This window comes from Branchiostoma belcheri, unplaced genomic scaffold (assembly GCF_001625305.1).
Source record: "Branchiostoma belcheri isolate BF01 breed outbred unplaced genomic scaffold, Haploidv18h27 scaffold24, whole genome shotgun sequence".
Lineage (NCBI taxonomy): Eukaryota > Metazoa > Chordata > Leptocardii > Amphioxiformes > Branchiostomatidae > Branchiostoma > Branchiostoma belcheri.
Genome location: NW_017803843.1, coordinates 3222948 through 3237963, shown reverse-complemented (window position 1 = coordinate 3237963; position 15016 = coordinate 3222948). Strand labels below are relative to the sequence as shown.

Below are 15016 nucleotides of genomic sequence, written 5' to 3'. Positions count from 1 at the left end.
AACCCGGATGTTGACGCGCAAGGCCTGACGGGTACCCTGAAGACGGAACATTCCATTGATCAGGAGGGGTGCCATTGTGGTTGCAGGGTTGCAGGGCGAGTCCAATGTGCTTTTCACCTTGATTAAGATCACTGCATTTGACAATACAATGACCAAACCATGGCCATTCTTACATTTATTTTACCGATCTTTTACTTAATTGTACTTGTTGCGGTCTCAATGGATCATGAATGTCGCTTGACGTGAACAGTACAAAATTTTTTTCAAAAACATGAATCCGTCAAGTGACGTTCGTATGTCCCAGGCGTGTCAAATTTATTATTTGCTGTATCATGCTGAGTACATTTGCCCAAGTATCCAACACGTTGTCACTTACAAGTGCTCAGTACTGCTGAGTCATATCAAGTGAATAGAAAGGTGTCAAAGGTTACCCGACAGGCCGCACCTGAATAGCGTCCACCGTACCGCCCACAGCCTGCGACGCGATAAGGTATCACTAGGGAAACACTACAGGTGAGAATCGGTCTGTCTTCAACCTCCTCTGAGTCAAAGGTGGGTTATAAAGGTGTTAAATATTTCTTACTTTATCGGCAAAAGTTGTTAGGTCATTCATGGGTCTAGGATATCCGATAGTGCCTGTATTCGGCGACAGACAAACAGAAGGGAATCCGATCTTTACTGATATTCATATGTAACCTCGCTGACCTGGGTTGACCTGGTAGTAAAATTTGGCCAACTAGGGAGAACAATTGACCAGGAGAGCTTGGTCAATTTCTACTATTGTCCAACACTGACCCGGTCTGGTAGAGACCAGCTTAGACCCGGATAGGCCCGGGTTGACACAAGCTTTTACCTGGTTAATGCAGCAGGGCTCGGTTGTGCAACGTTCATAAGTTACCTGTGCAACTACAAGCCCAATCATGGGTCACTCGGTCGCACCAATAATATATATATAACCTCCTTGGTCTCCCGAACCTAACATCTGCTTGAAGATCAGTAACCCCTATAAACACGAGCTCTGATTTATGTGTGGTTGTGCCAGGATCACTGTTAAGTGGCGTGAACCCCTTTTTGGCGACGCCTCAAGGTGCTGGTACTAAGCAGACGCATGTAGCTATAGGATGGTGTCGACACGTGATCGATAGCCAACGCCAATGAGACGCACTGTGTAGTAATCGCCTCTCCAAACATCTGTATAATGAGCTTCCCAACCCAAATGCTGTTACTTGTCGAAACTTGTATTTGCTAGTATGATTTTCTACTGTTCGTCAGCAATGTATCCTGTACTTTTTCATGATATTTCCAAGAGAAAAAACGTCTGATTGGAGGTAACCTAAAACGTACGTATCTCTCAAATGCTGCAGATAGTTGTTCAAGATGGCGGTTCTGCTGGTAGTGACGGGACACGGACAGATGGGTAACACGGGGAACCCCACCGGCTGGTACCTGCCGGAAGTCGCGCATCCGTGGAAGGTCTTCACGGACGCCGGGCTCAAGGTCACCTTCGCCAGCCCCAAGGGCGGGAAGACGCCCGTGGTGAGTTACCAACTTACTCCTCTAATTACTAGTAGTTTGCATATTTTTCTCCTCCTGTGTTCAACCAGTCACGGCCAAACGGTGGCCGTGCCATTGCAGCCGCCATATTGATGTCTCTATCTGTATTTGTGTGAGTATACTAGTACACAACGTCCTTAATCCTTACTAATAATCAATATAGGTAGTCTTGGAGCTTCGTATCCTTCATGGTGGTTAATTTTGATCGATGGTGTCAGAAAATCTGTAAACGATCCAATGCAGATAGGCACACCAACATGGCATCATCGTCGAGTCAGCAGACGCATCGACATCACGTGCATTCGCTCTACACTGCACGCACATGGAAGCAGCACAAACATGTAACCCCTTCTTAACCTGCTATCTTCTTTCCCGACAGGACCCTTCCAGTGTGGAGGCGTTCAAGGCAGATCCGCTCTGTACGCAGTTCTTAGAGAACAAGGACGTCATGGCCCAGCTGGACAGTACTACGTCACTGGCTGATGTCAAACCAAGGTAACTTTTGTCTATGTATAACCTCATCTATAATTCTCAAACGCTGGGTTTGAAAGCATGGTTTGAAAGTATATATCGTAGCTGATCGCTATAAACCAAAGCACATAAATGAGTATGAGAATGTTTCAACAGCCGTCAGCAATTCCATGCCCTTGTTGTTGTCCTAGTGACTTCAAGGCCATTTCTTTGCCGGTGGCCATGGTACGATGTGGGACTTCCCTGATGACGTCAACCTGCAGAAAGTGACGGCAGCCGTGTACGAGCAGGGCGGGGTGGTGTCGGCCGTCTGCCATGGGCCGGCTGGTGAGGGGGTTTGTCAGAGATAACATTACATTTCAGAATTCCAAATTACTTCGGACAATTTGTGTTCCTTCTTAAGACTTGAGTGGAAAGTACCGGTACCAATATCCAAGAGATCCCTAAGCAGACCATAATAGCTGGCCATAGACTTACCGTTTGTAAGAGGCTTATTATCCGTAATGTTGTATAGCGGAAATATCTGTACTCCAGTGGATTTGAAAATAAAGTTGAATTAATGGTCTCAGACGTGTTTCCCCATGCAGCGCTGGTGAACGTGAAGCTGTCTGACGGCAGCTACCTGATCCAGGGCAAGAAGCTGACTGGTTTTACCAACAACGAGGAGACTGCCATCAAGCTGATGGAGGTCATGCCCTTCCCCATGGAGACCAAGCTTAGGGAGCGCGGCTGCGACTTCGTGGAGGCTCCGCTGTTTACAGAAAACGTGCAGGTACGATTCATGCATTTGATTCCCAACTACTTCCAACTCAAAGAGTACCAGTTAGATCCAGCGATGTGAGTACTGTTAGTCTGTGTGGTGGTGCCGCATAAATGGGGAGTCGTGCAATTTTCGTATTTCTAAAATGTTAGTTTGTTATTTACTTGTTTATCTATTGTTTTTTTTTTCCGTCTCAGGTGGCAGGTCGTCTTGTAACGGGACAGAACCCCGCTTCCGCCACAGCCACAGCAGCTGCCGTGGTCAAGATCATCAAGTGAACAGCGACGTTACGCGGGCTGCTTACGTACTGCACATAGAACGCACACGTCCTGCTCATGGAAAACATAAGATGTATGCTAGGCTTACTTGGTTAGTTAAAAGCAATCGTCAATTTTGATCATCATTGAATGGGGTAATGCCTCCTGCTTGAGAATCGGTTGCAAAATATCTTTGACGCTTCACATATATGTATGACGCTACCTTTGTCAATCCTCCTTTTAATCATGGCTTTCGTGTTAGACAAACATTCAGAATCCATGGCAAGCTAGATTGTTTGCTCAAATCGTTGGCGTTTGTACTGCTTAACTTGTTTTATAAATTTAAAAGGTGTTTCAGTTATGACATATGTAAAGGATTTTCGGAAATTAAACTTGCATGTAAACAGAGAAATCACACGCATAATGAATATACATTTACACTTGCATAGAGAACAGAATAAAGGCTCATTTCTGAGTAAGACACCCCATGTCTGTTACAATGCGGAATGAATGCGGAATGAACCATACACTGTTCTCTCCCTTTCCCTCGATCAATCTCTCTCGAGGCATACCTGCGGATGACCAGGGGTTCCTTAGGCTAGAATTTTACCGGGGTGGTGCGTGGCCTTTATGACCTAAAACAATGGACACGCGGTACTTGTTTGGTAAATTCCTTCCTGTGTAATCCAACTTATAAAGAAGTATATTTGCCCAAGTATCCAACACGTTGTCACAAGTGCTCAGTACTGCTGGGTCATACGGTGAATAGTAACGTGTCAAAGGTTACCCAACCGGTATGCATACCTGAATAGCGCCCACAGTACCGGCCACAGCCTGCGACGCGATAAGGTATCACTAGGGAAACACTACAGGTGAGAATCGGTCTGTCTTCAACCTCCTCTGATTCCAAGGTGGGTTATAAAGGTGTTAAATATTCCTTACTTTATCGGCAAAAGTTGCAACGTTAGGTCATGCGTGGGTCTAGGATATCCGATAGTGCCTGTATTCGGCGATAGACAAACAGAAGGGAATCCGACCTTGACTGATATGTAACCTCGCCGACCTGGGTTGACAGGTATGGTAGTATTAGATTTAGTCAAATAGAGAGAATAATTGACCAGGGGGGCTTGGTCAATTTCTAGTCTTTCCAGCGACCCAGTCTGGTAGAGACCAGCTTAGACCCGGGTTGACAAAAGCTTTTACCTGCCTAATGCAGCAGGGCTCGGCTGTGTAATACCTGTACAAGTACAAACCCAAACATGGGTCACTCGGTCGCACACAAAGTGATGAAAAAATTGGTCTTCGGTCCCAACATTTGCTTGAAGATCAGTAAACGCGAGCTCAGATTACGGTTGTGTATGTGGAACCCCTTTTAGGCGACCCCACGTCTTATTTCACCACGTGATCGATAGCCAACGGCGAGGCAACGTTCGGCCAACAAGGTCAAACATCATGATCACTGGTGTGGTAACAGGGCAAAGGTCAATCCATAGCGAAATGACTTTAAAGCAGACTCGACGGACAAGAAAACTGTAGTATAACCGAACTCCGAACCTATGTTGTACCTTATCCTAACTTGTGGACAGTTTTTTTAGAAAAACGGGAAACGTAGAGAATGGCGCAATCTGCCCCCTAATATCTGTATACAGTACCTAACACAACATCATGATGCTACTCGTTGAAAATTGTATTTGTTAGTTTATCACTTTATGTTCCTTTTTTTTTTTTTTTGCTTAAAGGTCACAACAAGTAATTTTATGGATGACATCAGCGCGCGCATTAAACTGTCCACAAGTTAGGATAAGTTACAACATAGGTTCGGAGTTCGGTTATACTACAGTTTTCTTGTCCGTCGAGTCTGCTTTAAAGTCATTTCGCTATGGATTTCGCGCCTGATTTAAAAAAAAAACAACTAGAATTCCGAGATCTCATACCTCCATGAAATATGATCTTGTTATGTAAATGTAAATTTCTTCTTTAATTGTGCAAATGACCTCTGCATTAACATGATATATGCATCGTGATGTATGTTAACTTTTGATTAACTTACAGATGTCCCAAGTATGACATTCTCATCATTCACCATTACGAAATCATAGAATTTTCGCATTAATTATGCAAATTAGGTCATCATTTGCATAATTAGTATCTGTTGAAGTTCCGCCTGCCATAGGTTACATACATTACATGTATGTAAGTATAATGTAAAACACTGTAATTATAGAATTTCCTCATTAATTATGCAAATAAACTCCTCATTTGCATAATTTGCATTTAATTATGTACATCTCTCTCTCAGCTACCTACACACCAAAAATAATGAAAATATGTTGTTCCTGTCTGGACTTATTGGCTTTTAAACATTTCGCCAGAAAGTGCCCTGCAGTTCCAGAACAAGCCGCTAGGGGGCCCAAACTCATGTGACTTCTTCCCAAGCATGAGAGCTACCTTCCATCAAAATTTTATGACCCTAGCATGTCCAGATCGCGAGATATCAAAACCGGAAGTTGCGCTGCAGTACCAAGGGAAGCCACTAGGGGGACCAAAATCTAATCATTTCCAGTTTTCGTCACACCCTACCAACACACCAAGTATGAAACCAATCCATCCAGGCGTTCTTGAGTTATCTTGTTGACCAACAGACGGACAGAAGGACAGACGGACAGACGGACAGATAAACGCAACTGAAAATATAACCTCCATGACACATTTCATGGAGGTAAATATAACCTCCATGACACATTTCATGGAGGTAACAAGAAATTTTCTTGCCCTTTGACACCCGGCACTGACAGTGGTCACCGAAAATGGGCAAAGATGTCTGTTGCCATGCCGGAACGTGGATGGCAGATAAATATGAAGAGAGGAGACAAGACAAGGCACTCATTTATTGTTTTGTCTTTTGCTTTGAAGCAATGATGCATTTTATATGCCATGTTCACTGAATCAAAACCATTTGTACAATTTGAAAACTTTTATCCTCCAGTGACAAATGCATGTTGTAATAGGTGGCAATAAACATAGCACAAAATAGGTATCATTTCTTGTTTAAGAAGGTTTATGATGTCAAAATTTGAAAATGTAGGAGCCTTGTTTTTTGGGGCCTGCCTTATTTTTTTTCGCCTTATCGCATTAGATTTGGAGTCTGCGGAGGATGTCATCCATGAAATTTACGTGCTTTTGCCTAAAATTACCAGGCTAGCTAGAGTTCGTCATCTCAGTGTTCTGCGTACTTTTTCACGGTTATTCAAATGAAAAAAAAACATTTCTCGAATGTTGTAGATAGTTATCCAAGATGGCGGTTCTGCTGGTAGTGACGGGACACGGACAGATGGGTAACACGGGGAACCCCACCGGCTGGTACCTGCCGGAAGTCGCGCATCCGTGGAAGGTCTTCACGGACGCCGGGCTCAAGGTCACCTTCGCCAGCCCCAAGGGCGGGAAGACGCCCGTGGTGAGTTACCAACTTACTCCTAGAAGTTTGCATATTTTCCCTCTTGTCTTGAACCAGTCCATATAGTCGGCCCAAAAATGGGGGTGGCTGTGCCATCAACGAACGTCTGTCCACCATATTGATGATATTGGTGTCTCTATCTGTATTTGTGGAAGGATACATGCAGCATACTTACACACAGCGTCCTGCACGCACATGACATGTAAGCAGCACAAACATGTAGCCCCTTCTTAACCTGCTATCTTCTTTCCCGTGACACCGACAGGACCCTTCCAGTGTGGAGGCGTTCAAGGCAGATCCGCTCTGTGCGCAGTTCTTAGAGAACAAGAACGTCATGGCCCAGCTGGACAGTACTACGTCACTGGCTGATGTCAAACCAAGGTAACTTTTGTCGCATATATAACCACGTTGTCATAACGTGTATTATAAGGCCATGTACATGTTCGCGTGTGTAAGGATAATACCTCATCTATAGTTTTCAAACGCTGGGTTTGAAAGCATGGTTTGATCTATATATCGTAGCTGATCGCTATAAACCAAAGCACATAAATGAGTATGAGAATGTTTCAACAGCCGTCAGCAATTCCATGCCCTTGTTGTTGTCCTAGTGACTTCAAGGCCATTTTCTTTGCCGGTGGCCATGGTACGATGTGGGACTTCCCTGATGACGTCAACCTGCAGAAAGTGACGGCAGCCGTGTACGAGCAGGGCGGGGTGGTGTCAGCCGTCTGCCATGGGCCGGCCGGTGAGGGGGTTTGTCAGAGATAAGATCAAGTTTAAGAATATCAAGCTTCTCTGGGCGGTTTCTTTGCCTTCCTAAGACTTCGAAGCAAAAAGCTTGTTGGTCAACAAAATCCAAGTAACCTCCAAGCAGATGTTAGTTTGATAACTCTTATGGCTTCCTGGCGTCTTAGCATGTCATAAAAACGGGGCAACGAGAAAAGTTACGATCTACCATTCTAACGCAAGCGTTCCCCATGCAGCGCTGGTGAACGTGAAGCTGTCTGACGGCAGCTACCTGATCCAGGGCAAGAAGCTGACTGGTTGGACCAACAACGAGGAGACTGCCGTCAAAATGATGGAGGTCATGCCCTTCCCCATGGAGACCAAGCTCAGGGAGCGCGGCTGCGACTTCGTGGAGGCTCCGCTGTTTACAGAAAACGTGCAGGTACGATTCATGCATTCGATTCCCAACTACTTCCAACTCAAAGAGTACTAGGATCTAGGGCTGTGCACCTAATAGCTGTGAGAACTGTTAGTGTTAGTCTGTGTGGTGGTGCCACATAAAAATACTTTTATGCTGTAAACAAAATATACATGTCATTCTGTAAATAGTAAATCTTTAAGTAGCCTGTGTATACAAGCTCTCGGCCGGAGGTTAATGATCCCCACCCCAAGGGGTGGGGGGCGGCAACCTAGGGCGGCGGCCGCCAGGAGCGCGATTTAGTCAGGCTAGCTAAGACTAGTCTGAATATACATAAAATTTTCGTATTTCTAAAACGTTCGTTCGTTTATTTATTTATTTATTTACTTGTTTGTTTGTTTATTTATTTATCAACTTGTTTATCTATTTCTATTTCCCCGTCTCAGGTGGCAGGTCGTCTTGTAACTGGACAGAACCCCGCTTCCGCCACAGCCACCGCAACGGCCTTGGTCAAGATCATCAAGTGAACAGCGACATTATGCGGGCTGCTCACGTACTGCACATAGGGCGCACACGCTAGCTCATGGATATCATAACATGTATGCTGGGCTTACTTGCATAGTTAAATGCGATGATCGACAGTTTTGGTGATATTATTAATTTGGGTTATATCTAGATCTCTTTCTTGAGAATCTGAAAATCTGATGTTTCACAGGTAACGCTGCCTGACGTTTCACAGTTCATGTAACGTTAGCTATCTCCATACACAGATATAACGCTACTTTAATATAAACAATGAACAATAAACTTTCGTCAATCCTAATCTTGCCTTTCGTGCATGTTAGACAAATATTTTGACCGTTTTCCAAGCTTTTCTCTACATTAAATCGTTACCGTCGGTCTGCACAAGATTATATATGGAATTGCAAACAAAGACATCACACATATATTGGGCACTATACACCTTAGTGCAAAGGTGGAGAACAGAAAGGCTCAATCAAAACTTAAGTAAGAGAGCCCATACCTGGTACAACCGGGTCTGACTTCTCTGTGAGGACAGGAATGTGGAATGTAACTCAACTTACTGAAATTCGAAGTCTGGATTTGTTTTCATCGTGACTTCCTTTTTGATACGGTCACATAAGATGGTGTTTTGGTGTCAACAATTACTGACCTACTTCCTACACCAAGAAAAACAGAAAACACCTTTGTGGCAATAGCCAAATATATCAAAGGTAGACCCTTGAGCCATTTTCCTCAGATATAAGTCGTCACACATGGCACAGATAGCCAATGTTTACCGGTGGCCTTTTCTTTTTGTGACTGCGATCTGCATCATGATTTTTGTCGTCACGGGCAAGGGTTATTTTCTACCGTACACAATATATAGGGATATGCGGTGGAATTGGGAATCCCGTATTCTCGTATTTCTGCCACATATATAGCTTCCCGCCAAATCCAGCTACTGACATGCAAGTAGCCGGTGTCGTCCCGTGCCGGTCTCACATTACACTTCCGTCTCCCACGACAGAGGTTGGGCCACTGACGACTTCGATGCCTTTCCTCCTAAAAACAACCATATCTCCGTTTCAGATAGTAACGTCTACAGACTACACTATTTACCCCGATATATATATATACGTGTACTGCAAATCTTCAGATGATCTCAGATGTTCGCAGCGGGGTTTTTTTCGCGGTGCTTTTGTGGTTTTTGAAGTCCTATTGCATTTCTGTCGAATGTTTTTTAGGGGGATTTTTTTCGCTACGTTTTCGTACTGGATTCAAATACTAGTATCATCCAGAGAACTAATTTTGTCTGGCCGCTAATTTGTAATCCCAAGGGAAACGGGAAAAGGGCAACGCCCTCCACCTCTGACGAGCTGTGTCCTGATTGGCCCGCGTCGCCGCCCTGCGTTCCCATTGACCTGGAAACGTCCCACCGGTGAGCCGAGCAGAACAACCGGAGCCCTCCCCTCTCACCGGTCGTTTTAGTCCTGAAAATTGGCGGTAAACCCGAGGTGTGAAACCGTATTACCTGTGTGGACTGCTTCTCGTGGACCGGACCGCAGACATGCCTGTTGCTAACCGCCTGTTGGTGAAGGGAGGGAGAGTGGTGAACGACGACTGCACCGTGGAAGCAGACGTGTACATTGAAGACGGAGTCATCGCTCAGGTAAGGCAAAAATGCACGGTGGGAGGGGCGCGTGTTAGATAGCCTAGATATCTAAAGGTCTTCTCTAACGTAGCCAGTGCTGAATATATATACACAGTTCTCGAAATACAGATCTCCTGCACAGGTTTCGTTCAGAGAGTGCCCACAGATTTGCCCGTTCCGATGATTATAGCTTGCTAAGCCTCCCGTCCAAACGGCCGTGTTACTCGGCGTTGTCTTACAACAATGCCAACAATGATGGCCGGGAAGACACGGTGACTCCACAGGGATCACTCGATCTCTCAGAACAAATTGTGAGGGGACAATAGTACTTAGTAGCGCCTTTGTCAGACACGCAACCCTTCCATTAGCAGCCAGGAAAACGTTATCATTTTCTCAGTAAAATTATCTTCCTTCTACGTCTGGTTAGGATCGTTACAACGTGTGGATCAGTACACTCGCACACAAACAATGGCAGCGTGTCACAGGTGGGATCCAGTACGACGGTTACATAGTAGTAATCTCATTGGGTCGATATAAAGCAGTAAGAATTGGGTGTCTGTAAAAAAGAAAGATGTATAGATTGGCCAAATAGGGAGAATAATTGGCAAACCCAAAATGAACCTCTATCCTATGACCGACAAATTCCTCTGGCGATTTATTATCCGTATTTGGTCTATTTATTTTTAATTTCAGCAACGCGAGGGGTCTGGTAGAGACTAGTAAATGGCACCGATCTTATAGAAAAGCTAAAGAGTAGCGACCCTCTTCATGAAGTGTATAACCGTGTTCGTCTCGGCCTTTCTCTCCATTGAAACACGATCGCGTGAAAATCAACTCAAGTCTGACGACAGTCCGCCCATATCATGATTCCTCTGGCTCGGGGTCAATAAATGCGCTAACCTAGGGTAACCTGGAGAGCAGGCTCCTCGGAGGGCATTTAGATACTGCTCTTTTCGCTGATTACGTACCGTTTTCTGATTGTTATTGTGTGAACGTTGTTGACAATAGGAGTTTCAGAACACGTCAGAATTCAGAACTGTTTAACACACAGCAGACGAAAAATGCCCACTGCGAAGCCTGCCAACAGAGGCTACATGGGTACACATTACTACACAAACGCACTCGGCAGTCGGGTTCACATCAACACGCTTGTCCTGAGAGGTCTGCCTCGTGTTACGATCCGCCCAGGGGTGTCTTAATCGCCGTGTTTGTCTACAAACTGCGGCCCGACCTGTCCATTAACCTGTTAAACCGCTGAAATAACTTGTCAAATCTAACACGAGGGGCGCTCAGGTACCCCAGGTAATTACAGACTTATCATAACACATCGGCTGTAAAGCCACAGTCTCATGAGCAACAGGCAGCTGTTAAACTCCGGAGATCTGGTACATACAAAATTGTCCTTGCTGTCGTGAAGTTGCATACGACGTATGTCACCATACCATTAGCAGTTGTTTGCTTGAGAATTGTATCATTTTTAGTGTAAGGAAGCTATATTCAAAACAATTGCCACTCAGCTCTCTCTGTGGTCGGTCTAGAAATAAGGATTGGTTTGTTGCCAAATACGCCCACATGCCACAGCCGCAATTTGGCGTTAGATAGGTTATTATGCCGACCCTTGTAGGGAATGCAGCCTTATATCGAGTTCCAGATGGTTGACTGACGATTGTATGTCGGCACGGACCCATGGCGCATACCGTGGGCTGGGGTTGTGTTGACTTGTGAAACACACTCGCTGACCCGCCCATACCTCCGACTTGTCGGGATCACACATATGGCATTTATCAACCGGCATGTAACTCCTACATACATTGTACTACAGTACAGTTTAATACTACAGCAATCACTCCAAGCCCATTTTGGAGAGGAAGATCATTACGTTTTCTGTCTGTCGTGCTTCTCTGACAGCCATCCAACATTGCCTGCCTTCTCAGAGAGTTGTTAATAATTTATTGTCTGACATTCCATTAACGATCATCCATCTTGTCGCAGGTGTATATTTTCTATACTTGTATTCGTAATGACAGCTACATTGTGTTATAAATATTTGTATTTGGCGTGAAGATTATGTTAATATATGTTGACTCTCGTGCTCTTCTATCATGTACCCAATTTTCTGAAGGGAAGGTGTGAAGAAAGTAATTTCACAGAACAAACATGAAATCCCCCCCCCCCCCAAGTACGTATGTTTACCTGTTGTCTATTCCCCTGACAGGTGGGGACGAAACTGGCCACCCCGGGGGGAGCTCGTGTTCTGGACGCCACAGGAAAACTGGTGCTTCCCGGGGGAGTCGACACCAACGTGCACTTCCAGGAGCCGGGGGCGGGATGTATCACTGCAGACGACTTCTACACAGGCACTAAGGTAACCATGGCAACTGACGCGTAACCATGACAACCACCACACGAACATAACAACCTACCACAATTATTACATATCCATGACAAGTTGACAACCACCATATTACTAGTACTATGACAACCAACATGTAACTATAACAACCGACCCGTTACCATAGTAACCGACACCTCATTGTCCCAGTCTCTTACACTAATCAATGCATTCTCAGTCTTTTTGACCTTGAAAGACTACTTACGATAGCTAAATTATTCATACATTCCCCTTTCAAATTCACAACGTGGAGTGACTTGCAGTATTACATGTTTCCATGGCTAAAAGCGATGTTCACTTACAGGCAACTAATTTTCGTTTTATTTTGGGGATGACTTAAAACCTCGTCAGTGCCCCAGTACTAGTATACATGTAGGCAGGATACATTCTTTCCTGGCCGCTTCCAGGCCGCTGGTGGGAGGGACAATCGCGGCGTTTTCTGATGGTGATACGGTCTGACCGCGGAAAGATTAGATTATCTCGCCCAGCCCAGCACACAGCAAATCTTGCACGTCAAGATAACAACTTCATTTACCAGATCTTCCCCCAGACTTGCTCACTGTTGGCATGTTGGCACGAGTTCTACCGTAGGTCAGGCGGCTCGTCTTGGGACTTCGCCCCGTGAAAGTCGGAAAGAAAATCACGGTGTAAAATGTCACTTTGTCACTAGGGCGGACACAATGGTAACGACTGTCCAGATAATGTCCAGATATTAAAGCGCATGGTTACCAAGTTCATCTGTTTCGGTGAAAGCACCGGGCTTTAAAACAAAGGACTCATTCAATGGTTAAAGTTATTTGGCAAACGGATTAAACTGTAAATTAAAACAATTTAAGGAAATTGGACATATATGAGTTAAATCCGTTTCCATATTTATCCAGGCAGGTCTGATGACTTGAATGGGCTAGCCGGCCCATTGACCAGAGTTCCGCCCTATTTGGCCGGTGTTTACCATTTTTCCCGCCACTAAAGGAACTTGACATCTGCTTTGAGACCGCTGCATGTCGCCACCGCTAAAACCTCGTGAATGAGTCTTTCTGTTCCCACGACCCGGACCCTGGGTCTGCAACTTCATTTCCATTCGGATCACGGCTAAGGGCGTGTCATGGGTCATAGGTCGAAATGTGAACGACCTGTTGACGTCCCGTCTTCCCGCTGAGAGACATTCATATCCGCCGGAGTCATTTCCTCAAGTTTGACATTTTCGCGCCCTTTCGATTGTGTATTCTCGAGATGGCATAGTATCTTTAGCAGGCTCCAGTGCTGTATAATGCGCTTTTTTCTGATATTGCTAACGTGCTATGATTTACGGACAAGTCGTGTCTGCAAACAAAAACGATCAGAACAGGGGAAATAAAAATTAAGGAAAACGAACGCAATCACCCGAAAAAAAGCGCACTATCGAAACGTACTTCCGTGAAGGTAGTCTAGTAAAGACTTGATACTTCCCTTCCACTGTTGATAAACGCCAAGTACAATAGCAGCACGTACTTCAGTTCACTGGGGCATGTGTAGGACATTGAGGTAAATATTATTGAAACAAGCAAAGCTTTAGCGCAGAGTTTATTTGCGAAGCAGTTGTATTTGTTAAGCTTAATGACGAGTTCTCAGCCTTTTTGTGGCCCTTTTACGGAGTCTGTGACCCGTGCTTCGGAAGGAATGGGACGGAACAAACGCTACCAGCCCATGGCAGACTTCCCTGGGCGCAGCCTTTATTCTCACTTGGCTGCCTGGCTGGCTGATCGGTGCGGCTGAATGTATCCCGCCTGGAGAAAGACAGAACAAGACAGGCTGCCAGGAAATTTACAGGCCTTTCAGTAATACGATATCAAAAGGCAATGGTCACTCGTATGGTTAACTTATCTAAAATTAGAATCTACCTCATCTCATCTCTCATCTTGTCTACCCCTTAGTCTACTTTTGACCGTCGGACATCACAGAAGATTTGACAACCACTTTTCCCCAGCCTCACTGCACTTCTTTCTTCGTGCCTCCCTGGACTGCCTTCCATGCAAGATACGTGATACTTTTGGCTAGGCCCGATGGCATACGGCTATTGTGTATTATTATCGCGGTTTCCGCAAATGCTTTTTGATCGTCTAAGATGCATTTGGCTGAAAGAGGAGCTTCCTCCTACCGCAGCTGCGCACAACGATCAGGTTTTGTTCTCTTTCCTTTCATTTCCTGTTGAACAGATGAATCGTTAGGAATAAAAGGCGGAATGGAGAGTTCAGAGGAACCGACATCATTCGCAGGGACAAACGCCTTTACGGGTTATTTTGGATCAACATGGGATCAAAATTAGTTCAGCTATATCGTAGTCTGATGACTCGGATCTATTTCTAACGCCCATTCATATCATCCTGGCAACAGCATGCTGGCTGAATAGACTATTTTATAAAAAAAGTAACAATAGATCCATTTTATATGCCTTTGTTGCTTTAAGTGGTTAGACACCCCCTCTCTTCAATCCCTCCTATATTTTTTATTACCTTTTATTTTGTTGATTTTTTAAATTTTTATTTATGGACCTTAAATGATGGAAGCGTATATGCCTCAATAGGCCACATGTGTACTGCTTTTGAAAATGTCGCCCAAACGTTTGTTGTGAAATCTGAATACTAGTAGTTCAGAGGCGACTTGTGAGACAAAGATCTGGCTTTTGTGGCTGCAACGGAAGCATTAGTGATGAATCCTGTGGATGAGACGGAAGAGAACACCTGCTTATGCAAATGAAGGGATGAAAGGTCCGGTTTATCAACTGTCTGCCCGCTCATCTGTGACACGATCTATTCAGACGTCTGTCACCTTTTGTGTGTGTGTTGTGTT

At 44.8% G+C, this 15016-nt stretch overlaps 3 protein-coding genes across 6 annotated transcripts in view; all 3 read left to right on the top strand.

The window, feature by feature from the left end:
- Positions 1-104: 104 nt before the first annotated feature.
- On the top strand, positions 105-8463 carry LOC109471161 (probable glutathione-independent glyoxalase hsp3103). Of its 3 annotated transcripts, none has more exons than XM_019770439.1 (6): positions 105-513; positions 6325-6496; positions 6762-6877; positions 7105-7241; positions 7480-7664; positions 8087-8463. In XM_019770439.1, exons 2-6 carry the CDS (start codon positions 6338-6340, stop codon positions 8165-8167), a joined length of 678 nt encoding a protein of 225 aa, XP_019625998.1. In that variant the 5' UTR covers positions 105-513; positions 6325-6337; the 3' UTR covers positions 8168-8463. The 3 variants fall into 3 exon arrangements, with proteins under 3 accessions (XP_019625998.1, XP_019625995.1, XP_019625997.1); XM_019770436.1 differs by lacking the exon at positions 105-513 and adding an exon at positions 3822-3953; XM_019770438.1 differs by lacking the exon at positions 105-513 and adding an exon at positions 3847-3914.
- LOC109471160 (probable glutathione-independent glyoxalase hsp3103) lies at positions 450-3485 on the top strand. The gene is given in 7 exon segments (XM_019770435.1): positions 450-552; positions 1365-1536; positions 1934-2049; positions 2217-2227; positions 2230-2352; positions 2613-2797; positions 2983-3485. Coding segments are annotated over 6 exon segments (675 nt in total). The 5' UTR covers positions 450-552; positions 1365-1377; the 3' UTR covers positions 3064-3485.
- Positions 8464-9550: 1087 nt separating the features above from the next.
- LOC109471173 (dihydropyrimidinase-like) overlaps positions 9551-15016 on the top strand; it is a 14113-nt gene continuing 8647 nt past the window's right edge. The window contains exons 1-2 of one of the 2 annotated variants that reach the window (XM_019770459.1): positions 9551-9813; positions 12011-12160. In XM_019770459.1, coding sequence (XP_019626018.1) covers positions 9712-9813; positions 12011-12160 — 252 coding nt within the window. In that variant the 5' untranslated portion in view covers positions 9551-9711. The remainder of the gene's footprint in view (positions 9814-12010; positions 12161-15016) is intronic. The other variant, XM_019770460.1, reaches the window with a different exon arrangement.